Here is an 18,205-nt window from a genome sequence, read left to right on the forward strand (position 1 = left end):
AAAACTAATAAAAGAAATAAGAATCATTGTTATGATACAGCATCTCCATGAATGGAAATGACCATGTCTTGGACTTGATCTTATTTGTTGGACTAATCCACCATATCATGGCACATGCTCCCTCATCATTCTCGAACTTGATTCTGAGACTTTGGTTCGTTGGCTAACCTCAACATATGTTGAAGGTGGCTGGGTCAGTGCTATTCTGAAGGAGATCCGACACCTATTGGCTCGAGAGTGGAGGGTTACAACACAGCATACACCAAGAAGGAAATATCTGTGCGGATTGATTCACTAATTTTGCTTTCTCGTTTCCTGTTGGGGTTCATAGATTGTGTGCCCGCCTCGATTGAGTCCTTTACTATTTGTTGATGTAATGAGGGCCTCCATGCCTTGCCTCTATATTGTTTAAGTTTTCTAATCACATTCCGGACTTTGGTTCCGTAATTTACCCAAAAAAAAAAATAGAGGAACTCTTCCTGATATTCGGGTCACGATACTTTCCCTCATTTGGACTCGATTTGACAGGATCTGCAAAAATCGCACTCGAGATATAGCTCGGATATTACTTAGCGCTCTTGGAGTCGATCCAAGTAGAAAACTCCCATTGAATTGAAATCTTCAATGCAGCAACATATTAGGGGAAACCATTGAAATAAATAACAGCTGAAAAGCTATACTGAGATTCGTCCTTTGATTAAACCAACCATGACTTAACATAGACTTTCACAAGAATTCTTCAGGGCACTGCTTTTCTTGCTGGGACTCTCTCTTCAGGGCACTGCTATTAAGCTACTGCTTCTGCTTTCAGCATAACTACAAATTAAAGACGATATTATCCGTAATCGCTGAAAAGCAGTAGCTCAGATGAGTCGATAACAAAGTTTCTAGCTACAAGCAGAATTAAGTACTGATAAAAAGTACGTCCTAAATCATACCCAACACATTACTGCACGAGAAAATGTGAAATAATATCGATCCATATCTACATACCATATATAATTAACGGTATGATGAGCAACTTTCCGATCAGAGGCTAGCACACTAGATATGGAGCCCATAACACTTATTTCTTGTGAAATTTGCTTCACATTTGATTGGAAATAGATTTTACAGTTATGCTCCACTCCGAGTCTTTCCAGTGGCACACTTGTTTCGAAAGAACTCGGAGGGGTCCCGTATCAATGATAGCTTCGAGGTATCCTCTCCAGCTCGTTTTCATCAATCTACAAGGAACTTCTCCTGCACAACACCGCAAGATAAAAAGGATAAAATCTAGCAAGCAACAGCAGCCTCTTTCCGCTTGCTTGGCTACTCTGTTGTATCCACATCATAAAAGTACAATAAATCTCAACAAGAAAACAAAAATGTACAGAAAGCTGGAAAATCATCATTATAAGCATTACCAAATTCAATCCTAATGCGATTTTGACCATCGAGAAGACTACAAAGAATAAGATGACTTGATACATGTCCTGTCATCTTTCCATCTTTCACTAGCTTTTTTTGTATAACATGTGTTCCTATTTCTGTAAAAAATAATGTTCGAGGCCGCCATCAATTAATCAGGACCGACCATTAATAAGTCCTAACCGCCCCCATCTATTCCCAGACTACCCATAATTTTATGTTCGAGACTAACATGATTTCAAGAGGTTAGAACTATCAGACACAAAAGCTGCTAGGTCTTAATTAAGAAGCAGCGACAGAGAACTCCTTCTTCGACTCCTTCGGCATCAGTAGCACCAGCTGAAGCTTCCCCTGCTGGCAAAGCTTTAGGGGGTTTCTGAACACCGAGACCCTGGCAGCCTTCTTATCCTTCAGGACCACGTGGGCCACGCTGAACAAATCCCCCATCTCGATGGCGAATTGCCACTCCCTCAGGGTTATTTTGAACCAGTCTTTCCTGGAAGACGTTGTCGCCTTCACCTCTATGTACTCTCTATTATACTGGTGATCCCCGATGAGGATATCATAAGGCAGTCCTGTCTCACTCACCTCATTCACCCAGTTCACTTTTCTCTGACTGCCAAAACTCTCAGAGAAATACTTGTATGCAGCAAGCTCACCAAGCCTCCCCGTTAATATTGCCTGTGCTGGGTCGGGTGCTCCAGTGTTGAGCTGGTCTCTGTGATAAAATTTCAAAGACCCGGGCCCTGAACTAGGCCCAGGTCCATCAGAAGCATGATTTGAATCAACAGCAAGCTCATCTTCGAGGATATTGGATTCCAATGGGATCCATTCAGCAGCAGGTGATTCTGAGTCTGCCATGACCTTCAGTGTTACATTAATATCATCAGGAATTGCATTTTCCACCTCAGCAATGATGACTTCAGAATCTTCATCCTTACTTTCCTGGTGCAGCACTTCGCCTGAAGAAGCAGCCCGAGACCTTAACCCATTTTGACGGGCATATTTAAAATCAGGGGCTGTTTTCCAATCTATGGGTGGCCAAGAAGCCTTCCTCTTGTTCGATTTTACAGCAGTTTGCTCAGATTCAGCTGTCGAAGCTGAAGCAGAAGGAAGAGACTCATCTGGACCTTTAGGAAGAGGGGTTCGTGGGATTTCAATGGACCAAACCGGCTCCTCAGCAGGAAGTTCCGATACTTTCTGGGTATCGAGGACAAACTTTTCGACCAGACTCTTGGGAGAGCCTGATTCTGCCATTGTCATGATCATGTGTAGGAAATTTGCCATGTAGAGGTTAGGAGTTCCGCAGAAGAACAGTCGGGAGAGCTCCAAGAATACAGCGTGCATTTCTGAGTCGTGGGCGACATACAGGGTATTACCCTGCAAAGTGACAAAAAAAAGGGCACATGACAATATTAGTTCTGTTCATTATGCTAACTGGTATCAGATGAGAGCATATTAATTGCAACAATTCTTGTGCTCTTTCAGTTGAGCATGTAATGAGACCAGTGAAGCCCCAGCTCCATACAAATCAGGTCATCGAGAGGTAGAACTAAGGCCATGGCATAAAAATTAGCAGTTCTGAATGGAAACACCGTGTATGGATAAATCATTCGATGTAGAAAAAGTTCGTTCTGGTGCACTTCACTCTTTTGTACCAAATATGACCTTAATCATCAGCTCATTGGCATAAACAGCTTCAGAAACTAGAGACCACCAAATAGTGGCACCCTCCATATGTGAAGATCGAAATCCACTGCCAGATACATGAGGAATAGGATTACCAATCTATCTACTGCAGTTCAAAGTTATTTGACTTTGCACTGAAGTCCCAAAACAAGGAGATTATCCCTCAATTAGAACAGCTACACGCATAGATATCAGAAAAAAGCAAAACAAAAGATGGCAAAGATAGCCCTCATCACATTTCAAAAATTTTCCGGGCGTCTCAAGTTCTCGCATCACTTTAGACAAGAAGCTGCAAAGGATGCAAGGGACAAAAAGGCTAATTTATTTAAAGGGTTAACTATAACTGTATTTTCTTATACCTTAACAGTACATGTATGAATTCGAATTCATACCTGCAGAATGGAGCTGCAATTGTATAGTTTCTTCGATGACTCTTTGATGCATTTCACGAGATTGCGATAGGACAACTTCTCGACTACTAACACCTGTAAATTGTTCACATTGTCGAACCCAGATTCTTTTAACTCTGAGTACTTCTCTGAATGCATGCAATAGAGGTAACGTTGAGCATAAGGAAGTGCCCAGTTGATCAATGAAGCTTTCAAGCTACTATCTGATGGACCTTCATATTTTGCCTCAGGGGTTATAACCTGCAAATAAGAATAATAAAGACCAACTTAGCAATGCTTTGACAGTTATAGCTCTCAAGTTACTACAGATACTTGCTGGTGAGTCAAGCGGTACCCATGGGCTTCCTAGAGGGGCCCACACTTCACCAAATCCACAAGCTTGTCCCACACCTAGAAACCTCAAGATATTTCGAGTTAAGAGATTTCCCAATCCTGGGATTTAGGTTTTTAGGGTTTCGGATTCTGTCTATATGTTCATATGCTTCTATGCATGTATAGTTTATGTATACATGTGTCATATGTTTCACAATGCTTCTATGAATCTCTTGAAAAGGTCTTACCTCGGAAAGAGCAGGAATCCCCAAGGCTCTCAGGAGGTTAGACATTCTGGTAGGGAGCATCAGTTCATCATCTTCACTAGGCTCACAGAAGCGCAGAAAGTCGATTCCCATCAAATTCTTGAATTCCTTATATAGCTTCTTGTCATCAACCCAGCATATGAGACCAAAGGATGGATGCAAAGAAACCCACTTGTCCTGTACTGTTGGCAGCACCATAAATTGTGTTTTTGTCAAGCTCTCTCTCAAGTGCCCAATAGCTGCAGCATCCAAGGATCCAGAGTTCAATTCCTCATTCCACTTCTGGAAAATTTTATACACCTGAAACATAGTAAAAAAACAAGACGATCATAATCAATCAATTGAATAAATTAACATTATTATCCACGAACTTTTAGCCTAGTAAAGGTGTGCAGCAGCCACTGAAGAGACTGTAAAGTCTGCTTGTAAACTTAGCAAAGTAGGCCCCTTTGGGCTCTAGAGGCTTATGAAAATATTGATGGCTTTCATTTTCTCTTCTGAAAAGACTAAGAGAAAAAAAAGTAATGAAATGATGTAATAAATCCCATTTCATAAAATATGTTTGTTTATTAGCCATTCCATGGCACTCTAATGTCTTTGCTGCCTCACTTTAGTTGTTTCTTGAGAGGAGAATAATGGAAAGTCGGAAAAGTTACACTCGAGAGCCAACAGAGCTTTAAATATATATGAATGCAACATGCTTTATGAGAAAATGTCCTAGTCCGACCAGTTCAGCCCAGTGAAACAGTCGGAATCTGGGTCCATTTTGGACCGAATAAAGAGATTCACCCTTTTCTGGCTTAATCAACTGGTTCAGTTCAGTTTTTCTATCAAACTTTCAACAACACTGTAGCATTTTCAAAGCAAGTTAAGGTTGCTTACAGCATGAGCTGCTTGTGAGGGCAAAACCGTTTTGGACAGCCGCTGCAAGATCATGACATAACCATCAAAACGAGGGCTCTCAGGAACTCCACACTCAATAACAAAGAAGTCATGAAGGCCTGAGTAGATGTTGTGTATTGTCTTGAGAGGGACGTGATGGTTCAGAACATCTGAGGCGAATTCTTCATTCATCTGATCCAACACACCAGTCGAATCATGCCAATACACCTCCTCAGGAGAGCAAAACAGACCAGGCACAAGGCTGTCGTGCCTAGATACGGAGACCGATGGAACAAATATGAATTTCTGTGCTTTGAACTTGCTTGCAATACTTCCTTTTGCATATGCCAATTTGTTCCATACGAATGTGTACAATCTTGACATTTGTGCTATGCTGAAAAACCAATAAATCAACAACGCAATCAGAAGCAAAATATATGAAAAGGCAAACATGACAGAACATGTGCACTCATTTTGTGAATAGGACTTCAATGTCGTATGGCACAGGCTCGAAACCACAGTGAACTTACACTACATTGAATTTTAGGGATCTGTTGATTCTGTTCATCAAAAGAACCTTCATCCTATAAGATATATTTGTAAGGGAAGCACTATGAACAGAAAGGCTCATATACATAGCATATAAGCCCATAGATTCGGTATGTACAATATTAGAAAGAAAAACTGTTGAAATACAAACACTTTAAAAAAAATCAAAGCAAGAAGAAATGGAAAAAGCAGTTCTAAGTTTTAAGAATCCATATTTAACTGAGCAAATGTGAACCTCTGTAGGCCAATGGTCCCGCCATGGGAGCTGCAACCCTTCCCAAGACACCTCCCATTCAAAATCAAGAGGAGAAGGGCCTCGCAAGCTCAGAGGACCCGAATTCACAAGGGTCCATGGTTTTAAAACCATTCTGCTCAATCGAATTAAACCATGTTGGGGGGGGGCCAGAGGAGCACTCAGTTAAAGTGATTGTCACTAACATGCCACTTTAAAACAGTTTCAACTTTAGGTGCAGGCTCAGAATTATCAAAACTGCTCATCTTTGGCAATGAGGGACCTGAAATCAAGCAAAAAAGCAACAAAGAGTTTTACTGCTACCATGATTTATTTGCCATTGGTTATCTGAGTAGATTGTTCTCGCAAAAAGTACTGTACTGTTCTAATCTAAGACTTAAGTTTTGTAATTTAAAATAGGTCTAGGTTATGAATAAGAATAAATCGCTGTAATAACTCTATAGCTTTAGTATGTGAGCTCTCAATAATGACGATGCAAAAATGTGTATTCTACGATACCTTGCATTGAAAGAAGTTTCTGATCTCCTCCAAAGGTCCAAAATTGCTAAAACATCATTGAGGGTGACTTTTGTTTTGAACCCAATACCGCTCCGCAACTTTGTACTTCTCACCTATGTAAAGAGGAGGAAAAAAATCGCACAAAACCGGTTCATTGTTCTGTGGGATAAAAAGACCTAGAGCCTTAACCAAAAAACTACAACAAACAGCTAAAATTGCAGGCAACGTGTAACAAATGCAATAAAAGAATTCCTGCTTCTGGTATGTTGATCCCTAGCATAAAAAAACACATTGCTACAATAGTTCCTCAGTGAAAGTGAAAAAGGGCAAAAAATTTGGAGTAAATAAATCATGTTTCGGGAAGAAAAGGACATGTCTACCTGTGGAACAGCATATGGAGCAGAATGGCCTAAAACCGAACGCACAGAATCACAGTCGTGGAATAAATCACTAGCATAGTGAAGTTCATTGTCCATACTTGATACCACCCATTGAACATTGCGTAAGTGCCTTAAAAATGAAGATTCGAAAACTACCGGATCATTCATAGTGGACGTAAGATGGAAGTGACCCATAACTTTGTCACAGAAGAGACTGTCCCAGTGTAAGTCTAGAATATCCAACAGATATTTACAGCTCTCAGGATTTCCACTTTTGGCCAACAGCGACAACAAATTAACCAACTCATTTGATTCCCAGTCTTTCCCAACAGAGCCAGGACCAATAAGGTGCATATCCTTGAGGCTTATTTCCGGAAGCATGTGAGAAATTTCAGTAAAATGCCTCTCAACTTGAGCTACCTGCACAAAATCTGTAATACCCAATTCCTGAAAGAAGTCTCTCCAGTTCTTCAATCCACACAGGTGCGAGTCATTCATCGGATGTACCAAGTACGATTTATCCACCTCGTGCCACCTCATGTCTTCAGGATTGACCAACCTATCTATCTTGATAGGATTTCCGTACTCTTCACTGAAATGAATAGGCACCTCAACTGGGCGTTTAAAACCATAATTCGTCAAGATAAGAGCTTTATTTCGTAACTCATAGATAATGCTTTCCCTTTCAGTGCGACAGGAGGGGCAGTTAGACTGTAGGTGGACCATCACAAAGCAAATGCATTCTATCATCAGGTTTTGATCCTCGTTCCCATTTCTCTCATCACATAGTGCAGGCAAGATGTGTCCTCTAATGATTTCATGAGCAGAGAGCCGCTGGACCCCAATCCTCTGGAGAATCTTAGTCACATTATCAACCAAGTGCATATCCGAGGATGAAAACAGTGATGGGTTTACTATCCTGAGCTTACAGCAGATATTATGAGATGCTTCTGATCCGTAGTCACCATTAATGCTAGAATTCATGGAGTTAGTGTGCAACCAAATCGTACCTTCAAGCAGCGAGCTAAATGTGCCGTCTGAGAGCGGAATAAATGCAATTTTCTTAAGGTTCTTTATCAGATCATTCTCTATTTCAGAATTCTCACCAGAAGATGACTTTAAGGACATGGAATACAAAGCATTTAGCCAATGAAAGAGCCAATCCAAACCCATCAACTGAACTCCATTACCCTTCTCACACAATGAGGAAATTACTCGAACTAAAGTTTTCAGGCCATATTCCTCAACTCCAAGAGCCCTCGCTAATTGATCGGACAAGATTATATCTTTATTGAGGAATCCAATACCAAGGTGGTCTCGGAGCAGAGAATTGGAAAAAAGTTTTTGAGCTTGTTCGTCCCAGCCCCTAAGGGCCTTGCAGGGAGGGATCCACTCCCAATTCTCTCCATCTAAAAGCAAGCAATTAGACATTCGCAACTTAGATATTATCATTCGAGGAAGACACGAAAAGAAGCCATGAACTTCACCAATAAGTGGGACGAAGCTCATATATGCCGACACAGCTCTCCCTTTATTTTCTCTAAAGCAAGGGAGAGCACAGAAAGACTCTTCGGCCCTCACAAATAGACTGGGAAACTCAGACAGTAGCCACTGGTTCCATGGGCTGTCCCCGTCTACTTCCTCTCTTGATGACGGAAGGACGAAATCACCCTGGAGGATAAATTTTAGACCATAGGTTCTAAGAGGAAGAAAAGCAAACACAGGCTGTTGCTCCAGAGAAGGGATGTAATAGCCATCTTCTGATTCCTTAAGGGTAAAAGCCAATGCAATCTCCGTTAATTGCACATCATGGCGAATAAAATCTGCCTGCAGCTTCTCAGAAACTACCAACCAAGTCATTCTCTCCTTCCCATGAGACACCCTAACAAGACCATTCTCTAGGACCTCTTTCCTCATAGTAACTAGAGAATCATCAAGCATGTTTCTGAACTTTATGCATTTCAGGCGGTGGAGGAAGAGGAGTAATGATGGGTGAAGATCAGAAAACTTTGTCATAACACCGCTCATTGCATTTCCTTCCAGCAGTTGAGACTTGAAAGGAAGTACAATACAAGTGTTCCAGGAGCTATGATCCAATGGATTGTCGTCACCAGAAGCCAATTTACAGTAGAAGTCAATATTGCAAGCAGGCACAAGAGTTGGCAGGACAAATCCAATTTGCCCTTCACTTATATCAAATTTGATGTGAAATCCATTAGAATGTATCTCTGGGGCATCTGTCACCTGCAGCAGTAGAATAGTTTCAATTTGAGTATATTGAATTCATCAAAGTTCATGGGAAGCTTATGTCGATCTAAAATACAATGATTCATTTTGTGGCAGTTTCTTTTAGGAATACAGCAGTTTAGAAATTTTAGCCGATGAATTAAACAGCGAAAGAGAAAATTAACAATGAACTTGGTTATACGTCATACAACCTGGAAGTCTCAAAATACTGATAAGAGAAAAGAGAGATCTTGTAATGATAGGGAAATCATAAGAGAAAAAAATGAAGCTATTTACCCGGAAAACTGATTTGAACCCTATGCCTTTCTGCCCTATGTATCCGCCAGTAGATCTTTTTTTTGTTGAATTTCCAACATCGCAAAGAGCTCTTATGTTTGCTGCAGAAAATCCTCGCTCATTATTTAGAACAATAATTCCCGATCCTTGAAGAATTAAAATTAGTGTTGGTTCCACATTCTCTGGATAAGTATTATCATCAGCATTTTGAACCTGAAAGATAATAAAATAATTAGCTGTATTGATATCAAACCATCAGAGTTTTAACCCATAAAAATAACTTTAAATGATGAAAAAATAAAAATAAATATGTAACAGCACATCACCTCCTCCATACTTCACACATGAAGGAAATACGATGCAAATATTGTTATCTCTGTTATACATAACGTATAAACAATGTATATTGTAAATGTCAATTTCACAAATAGTTTCTTCTTAGTTAAACAATGTTCACAGAGAATCCTAGATCATGCAATTGAACGGATTAAACATGTACATAAACAACTTCAAAAACAAACAAAGCTGAAGATTATCAATCAAATGAAATGCCCTTCTACAATATTACTGCCAAATGATTTTTAAACCACTGATTGTTATAAATTTAAAATGAGATAGTGAACTTACAAGCTCAAGAAGAAAATGAGAATCTTGAGAATACAATTCACGTGAAAGACAGTGGAGGGCTCTTCCCAAGCGAGCATGTTGCTTCTTCAACATACTACTCTCTGTGGCAGAAAAAGTCGGGTTCAGACCAAACTCGTCTTGCCTGATCGATTCAATAAGCAATGGTGCATCTGTCTCTACACTGACAACACCACCAGTTTGTCCTTTAACATCAACTGCACCGTCAAATGCACTGCATATACCCTCTACTTTCCCTCGTCGTACATTTTCATCGTCAACAGAAGATTTCTTATCAACAGGACCTTCTATATGCTTAATGTTTATCTCATAGTCTGATCCCTCTACTTTCTTATATCGGCAATCAGTCGCAGAAGAGACACTTTCAGCATCAGAAGTAAATGAATTATAGTCATGGATCCACTCCACTATGCCAAGAGATAATCCTACTCCATGAAGCATAATTCGATGCTCCAATTGGTCGCATTCTTCCAGAACAGCTGAAGGAGCATCTTTCACAACAGAACGAAGCCCCTTGAAGAAAACATCGGCTGCAAAAGCACGAAAATCTGCAGGTATATAACCAAGAGATTCAAGAAAAAATCTCGACGGAGAAAGTACTTTCTCTTTCGTGTTACCAGAAACCTTCGCACCCTGGAAATTCAACTTGATGACTTCAAATGCTCGACATGAGTGGCATTTGAGTAGTGACAATGGCACATGCTTTTCTCCTCCTACTACTGAAATCAATGACACAAGTTGCAGTGCTGTTAGGAAAGAGGAACCAATAAGTGCAGCTGCCAAGAATGAATCAACTGTAGCTGACTGGTCAACTCGAAGGACTTTCCCATCTCTAGTAGCCAAACATAACAGCTCTTTTGAGTTGATTTCATTCAACAAAAACTCCATCAGAGGACCAAGGGAAGGAGCAAACACCTGGTCCCAGTTTGACCATGATATAAGATCTGCCAGCATTGGTGCTTTCAGTAGGACGGAAGCTGCTTCTTTACTCGTCACCGGTGCCAATATTTCAGAAGAAATACTGGTTCCCACTTTGTCCTCTGATAACTTCACAACATCAGCAATAACTTGTCCCTTACAACTCGATCCAAACAATGCAGCAGAATAAATTACGCATTTAGACATTAAGTTGTTCCTATAATCCTTCACAGCATCTAAGAAATCCTCCATGCTACCATTCTCTGTTATTCTGAAATCAAGCAATGGAAATTGCTTTCGAAGAAGAGTCAAAATCATTTGCTTCGTTACAGCTTCATCCTCCCATAAACTGGATGATGCTTGCGAAACTAACATGACCAATTGATGCTGGCGCATGCAAGCTTCCAAAGGGGTATTTTTACAACTCTCCATGTGCAAGAGGTCACAGAACTGTTTAGGAAATGAGGAGAAATGCTTCTCAATAAATGTAGAGAATCCCCCGAAACCAAGAGAGCTAAAATTTTTCACTGATAATTGCTCCACTAGCCACGCCTCACAGTCATAAAGCTTCTTAAATATAGTATATTTCTTTTCAAAAAGTGATCTGCCCTTGCTTAAGGATTGATAATCAACCTTGAAGAATGCAGCAATTTTGCTGATAATATCTTCGGCAGGAACACCTTCAAAATTTAATACAAAGCCAAAATTAGGAGGAAAAATGGAATTCTCAAATCAGACAAGCTAGCTGCAGAGTTCAGCTAATAACAGATGAGTCTTGTTTTGGAAGCAGACACCAAGCAAAATAAAATGAACTCAACTGGGTTTACTTACTTGGCATCCGGTCTGCAATTTCTGTTTGAATTGCCGTGGAGATTCTTTCATCTGGTTGTACATCTATAGTTTCATACTCAGTATTTGCCTCATTAACTGTGTTCCCTACTTCACCTTGATCTATGGCTTGTAAAGCATCATAGATGTTGTCCCACATTCCATTTTTGATAGATATCACCTAAAGGTCACAATCAGACTGTCAAAGGTAAAGAAGAGATGCCAATACGCCTAAGAGAATGCCTGAATATATTAAGCACTTTGAGAATTTGAAAGGAGAAAGAGGCCAGGATAAGGTTTTTGTGAGCTCATACAACTGAAGGAACCACTGCTACTTTACAGAAACAACCTACAGCAATCACCTTTAGTTACAGAACCTAATGGTGCGTTTGGATTCAGAGTTAAAGGGTGCGTTTGGATTCAGAGTTAAAGTAACTTTGATTTTGATTTTGATTTTGATTGTGGAAAAGGACAAATGAGATGTGATTATAAATTTGACTTGGGAAACGTGTGTTTTTATTGTGTAGTGTGTTGAGTTAAAGTTAAAGTCAAAAAAAAAATTTCACTTGGGAAATGTGTGTTTTTCTTGCGTAGTGTGTTGAGTTAAAGTTAAAGTTTTTGTTCCCGAGTCCAAACAGGGCCAAAATAACTTTGATTTTGATTTTGATTTTGATTTTGATTGTGGAAAATGACAAATGAGGTGTGATTATAAATTTGAATTGGGAAACGTGTGTTTTTGTTGTGTAGTGTATTGAAAGTTAAAATCAATTGTTTGGGAATCCAAACAGAATATACTTGACTTCTATTAGTGAAGCAGAACCCACTATAGTGATTCAGCACACTAGTCAGATGGACCAAGTTAGAAATGAGTTCTTGCTCATTAACCTTGAAGGTGCCAATTTGAGCTCTTATGTGCTCTTACTAGCTCAAAAGGTGGAGACTTATCTGCAAATAATTTCTCTAAAATGTTGGCATCAGACATACTCCAATATATGGTTATTACTAAGACTCTATAGTATAGATTAATGCCCAACCCCATAGTCACCCAATACTTCACGACACGGCTTGACATCTTACTTGACAAATATCAAAACTCGCAAGAAAAGCATATAGAAAAAAACCAACTGGATGACGAGATTTTAAATTTTTGTTTTTAATTTTCATTTTCACTGCTAGACATTTCACATAAAATTAATAGGACAAATGCTTATATACCCATCTAAAATTACAGCAGCCGCAACCATAGCTCCTCAAAAGTTCGACAATTGCATTAATTGGAACAAAACGCAGTTTATTTAGTCATGCAGCACTAATAGATACCATACCAGCATCTAAAAGAAGAAAGACAATGAACTTACAGCAACATTTAGTAACCCTATAAAGGGATACATAGCAAATAGAGATGTAAGTCTTCTCCTTTCTCGAGATCTGATGTTATATGACTGAAGCATCCTCATGAGGGCCTAAAATAAACAGAAGAATGAGTGCTAAATAAACACTGTATAGCACTATAAAACTTTCAAAGTACAACTAACAGTTTGAGATTGCTTAGCAGTATAAGCATCTAGAAATTCAATCAATAAGCAGTTTGATTTCCTAGAATACACCTTATGATACAAGTGCCAGTTCCCGTAGGAATGGTATTTATTGGATGACAAGACTGGTTCTGCAGTGCTAGTTCGGCACTTTCTATTTATCGACTTTTATTAACATTGCTTGACCTTACAAAGAAGCAGATTTGGAAGGCAAAAGCTAAATATTTAGGAGTTCTCAGTTCTGTCACATAATGACTCTGCTTTTCTGAGTTCCTAATTAAGTTCTTTTAAGGTGATGCTCCAACTAATATCTTTATTTACCAAAAACGATCACGAAGAACCAGATCAGCCGCACAACCACAAATGCCCACATCACATGCAGCTCTACCACCCAGTTGGATAAAATACCGCCACCAGTGCATCTTTGATAACAAGATGGAGATCATTACCTTTATCCGCGTGCATGTGCATTATAACAGCTTTCGAAATAGCCATCTTCAAAGCAGACAATAAATGTATAAGTAACATTAATAAAGGCATACCTTAGCTACATCCAGGTCCCGACAAGTCTCTTTCCAGGTTCCAATGAACATTCTCATTGAACTCGCATCAAGTATGAGTTCATCTTCACTGACGGTATCTTCATCTCTGACCAGCATGCCACTATACACTGCAGGCTTGTCCTCTTTCTTTGGTTTCTTTTTAGGAGTACAACTCCCACGAATAGCATTTTCAGCTTTTCTTTTCTTTCCTTTTTGAGGAATTGTAGTAGGAGCAGACATACTGCAATTAGCATTTGCAGATTTTTTCTTCTTTCCTCTTCCACGAGGTTTAAGCAGAGAAGACAAATTGTGCTTGGCCTCACTTTTAGTTTTGAGGCCACTGACAGATGAGGGCGTACCCACTTCCGATTTCAAACCCAGCCTCTCCATCTCTTCAGTTACTGATGGATATGGACAGCTACTTACCCGATCATTTTTCTCTGAATGCTTCATGTTGCTATTCACTTTGACTTCAGTTTTTATATCTTTGCCTCTATCTTCATCGCTATCTTCATCTTCTGAGCTAGACGAAAGGAACCTTGTATGCTTGCCACTAAAATCCTCATGAGCTGATGAGAATAATTTGATACGTTCAGATATAACACTAAAGCGTTCATCCAACAGCTTCTTCTCTGAAGAAAGAAGAGGCCGCTTCTGGATTTTTTTGTTCGCTTTCTGTTTCATTGACTGCAAGAATTTCTTCAAAGGGTTATCTTCCAACCTCTTGGCTTCCCGTATAGCAAAAATGTGCATCCTGAAATTTGGGAGTTTATAAAATTTAGAATAAAATGAGAAAGTAAAATCAACCGAACATTCAATTTGACACATTACACGAAGCGTGGCTAGAGGGAGGCATAGAACACATTGAGGAGAGCACAATAGATTTTCCAGTATTTCAAGACAAATTTCTGAGTTCACTGTTTCACTTTTTCCGCAAGCAAACAATAGTAACGGCCTAGCAAAGGGGTACTCAGCTCTTTGAGTCTGTGACTAGAGGATTTCCCCCATTCGCAAATTTACTTCTCAAATTTGCTTCTACCCAGGGGGAACAACCCCAATTTATTCAGCAGGCAATGATGGAGCAGCTCTCAAGACATAACATTTCAGTAAAAAAAGCTTCATCTGCAAAGACAGGGAAATCGCTAACAGTATACACAGTTTTCACAACAAAACGATTCTAAAGCTCCTTGTGCTAAAAATTTAAAAATGAAGGACTTGTTGAGCAGAAAGCATTTTTCTTCAGTATAACATCCGAAGAATTACTCACTTACAAGTCAAATACAACAGTTATTTTGATTTTTTTTTTTTTGGCAATAGCCACATCCACCAACCAGCACCACCATCATGAAATCACAGCAACTGAAACCTTCTAAATCCAATTCAAAGCGATGTGAATTGCTAACTAGTTCACAAGGAGTTCAAGCACAAAGCACATCAATCCCATGGCACGACAACCTCGTTGGTCTATTGGCAATTACAAATCTATAACCCGCATCCACCACTTATGTACCCCAATATTTAATCAAAAGCTCGTTTTACAAAGCAAGCATCAAAAACAAGTATGTGAGTAATTCTCAGAGCAAATGATTAGAAAAATACGTTGAAAATGCAGAAGAATGAACCATCCTGAGCAAAACATTATTGTTCTTGGTTAGAACTTCAGAGATGGTTTCACAAAGCGATAAAATGAATTATGGCTATCTATAATAGATTATCGAGCGGTTTAGAAATAAAAATTCACCAATATTTCGCATTGCTTCATGTCACAAACTCTATAACCTTGTGCAGCATCCAGTATTCCCCTAATCTCCCGTCATTCTTAAATTTCATAGGGAATGGCAGCCAGCAAATGAGTCTCTACAGGGAGAATTTCCCAAAAGTTTTTGGATAAACAGGTGCTGACATCATCTACTTTCGTTAAAAGTTCAAGAATGTGTGAATATTTGTTCTTTAGAGTAGCACATGGATCAGATAACTACCCTCAGAAAAAGCATTGCAGTTACGAACAACATGCATAAGCACTGGAAAGAGAAAAGGTAGGAAGTAACATACCCCAGACTCTGAATTCGCACCATAAGCATTTCTTTGTTCGACATGGATCTTTTCATGGCAATAAAATCCAGAAATTCCTCAACCTTAACATCATTCTTCGGGAAAGCATCCAGGAATTCACAAAGGTATGATATTATCTCGGCACTAGTTATCTTAAATACTTTGTCAGTGTTCACAGAAAAGTAATGCAACACAAGTGGATGCCGCAATAAGGGACCCAACTCCAGATCTTCAAAATTCTCCACACCTTCATTTCTGCAAATCGCCGCTTGCAAGTCATGCAAAGTAGTGATTCCCCAAACCCCAACAAAGCAATGGATAAATGCATTTATCTGTTGTTCACAAAGCCAATAGTCATAAAAGGATTTAGAACAATGTCATATGCAATAATGTCACACAAAATATGCAAATATTAACTATCGACGAGGCCTATGGACCTATCATCATACTGATTCAAAAAAAAAAAATTGGTCCATATCGGTTCCCTTTAAGTTCCAAATGTCCATATAAATCAATCATTAACCACTATTCCTTCCGTTTACAGATATTCTCCATTTATATGAGATAAAAATCATAAATTAGGGATCTGCAAAATTTTACTAAAAATTTTATTTATTGAAGAAGCGTGGAACCATATAGCACCAAAAGGTAAGCCAAAAGTTTGTTTATCCCTTGCAAAATGAACCAAAAAGAACAGCCTTAACAATGCAAATACAATGATACAAAACACACTGCAAAAATTAGTAGCATCTCCATAGTGCACTGATCCCAATTGAATGAAAAAGTTCTATTCGGTTAGCAATAATTTATAATATTGTCTACGCTGCAATTCAAAGTGTTAAATCTCTCAGCATTCCTCTGTAATAACAAAATGCAAATAGAAATATCAACTAGACATATGCATCTTTATTTACTATAATTTCACCACTTTCTTTTCAAGAGACAAAAGTCTGCTTGATCACATATGTTTTGTCTAGCATACACAGAGCAGTTTTAGGAGTGTCCTGTCGCAGGAGAGTCGGCATATATATTATTGATATAAAAACAAGAAGGAAAGTAACAATAACGATAACCAAGTCCTGCTCTTTTGTTACATTTCAAGAAGTCCCCCCAAATTAAGAAAAAATCAATGCCGCATTGGAAGGAAGAAGGCACCTCTATATCAAAATTGCCCTAATCACTAAACAATGACATATGTTCTCATTTCCAGCACCAGTTAAGATTGTTATCTACCAAATCTTAGGCAGTTTCTTGAGGAAAACTTGCGCACTACCTCAAATTTCAACGACCTACTTTAAGCCAAATTTTGCTTCGACAATCTACGGAAGACCAAGATTCGCACACATAAACCAGAACAAAAGGCTAAGTCCTTCCAATTAGTAGTCCAGAACTCGCTATGAGAGTGGTCGAAACAAGGTGAACTTAAAAAACTGAAAAATTTTCAAAGCAAGAAAGTGAAAGTTTTAGTTTTGTGATCACTGACCTTCCCTTCGATGAGCATGAGGCGGTGAAGGGAGGGAATCTCCTGCATCTGAAACCCCAGAGAGCTCCACGAATCAACCCGCAGGGCGGAAACCACCGCCTGGGACACTTTCCATGCCGAAACGCTCTCCCCGGAAGCATGAAGGTCCCAGCGGGCCCGGACCACCGCCCGTTCGATCCTCTCAAGAGACAACCCGGGGCTTTGCGGGGACGCCTCAAGTCGTGGTCGGAGAGAAAAATTCGGGTTTTGAGCCGATATAGGGCCTTCAAACGTGAAGTTAAGGTTCTGGACGGGGAGATTAGGGTTTTGGACGAAGAAATTAGGGTCCTGTACAGGGTAACCGCAGGGCTGCAAAGAGGGACTGAGGTTATGGTGGAAGTACTGGAAGGCAGGGTTATGGTGGTAGAAGTTTGGGTTAGGGGTCAGAGACGGCGGTTGGCCACGGCGACCCCCGCCGCCGGGAGGGCGGAATTGGTCGGGGTGTCCGTACATGGGAACAGGTAGAAGAAGATTCAGAATAAGGGAGAGGGCATGAGAAGGGTTTTGGGAGGGTTCAGAGCTGCTGTGGGCTCATCTCATCTGGGCTTAACTTCCACTCCACTCATCTCACTCCCAATTTTTCCAAAATTCACGGAATGACCCAAAAGTTGTTGTTGTTTTTAAATCACCCCACGACATCTCTCTCTCTCTTCTCCTCTGCGTGGGGGGACTCGAATATCTATCTCTTGACTCGAAATGGGAGCAGCCAACATAAGATCCATTTGACGAACATGGGGACTAGTTGAAATAAGGAGCCACTACAGTGGAAGTGTGTTGAATCAAGAGGAGTCAGCAAGCAGAATTTGGTTATTCAATATTCACCATGGACGAGGATCCTTCTTCGATAATGGTACGGCATAATAGTTTGATTGAAATAGTTACGAAAGAACAAAAAAAAAATTTAAGCATCTTAAAAGATCTTATTATTCATTATCGAATTTTTTTCTTTTTTAATTTCACTCAATTCTTATATTTCTCTTAATCCAAAGAA

The 18,205-nt window shown here is 39.6% G+C and overlaps 1 protein-coding gene across 2 annotated transcripts; it reads right to left on the reverse strand.

Annotated features, from left to right (window-relative positions):
* Positions 1-1,368: 1,368 nt before the first annotated feature.
* Positions 1,369-17,739, reverse strand: LOC116213104 (protein NO VEIN). 2 transcript variants are annotated; one of them, XM_031547919.1, is made up of 13 exons: positions 17,176-17,739; positions 15,693-16,024; positions 13,641-14,394; positions 12,922-13,026; positions 11,567-11,744; positions 9,800-11,415; positions 9,173-9,385; positions 6,650-8,893; positions 6,270-6,382; positions 4,970-5,363; positions 4,070-4,387; positions 3,492-3,749; positions 1,369-2,790 (listed from the first exon to the last, which is right to left on the reverse strand). In XM_031547919.1, the coding sequence occupies exons 1-13, from the start codon at positions 17,665-17,667 to the stop codon at positions 1,693-1,695; spliced, it is 8,115 nt and encodes a 2,704-aa protein (XP_031403779.1). In that variant the 5' UTR covers positions 17,668-17,739; the 3' UTR covers positions 1,369-1,692. The 2 variants fall into 2 exon arrangements, with proteins under 2 accessions (XP_031403779.1, XP_031403780.1); XM_031547920.1 differs by lacking the exon at positions 15,693-16,024 and having other exon boundaries at positions 17,176-17,674.
* Between the last annotated feature and the right edge of the window lie 466 nt (positions 17,740-18,205).

The sequence above is a fragment of the Punica granatum genome, chromosome 7, assembly GCF_007655135.1.
Source record: "Punica granatum isolate Tunisia-2019 chromosome 7, ASM765513v2, whole genome shotgun sequence".
Lineage (NCBI taxonomy): Eukaryota > Viridiplantae > Streptophyta > Magnoliopsida > Myrtales > Lythraceae > Punica > Punica granatum.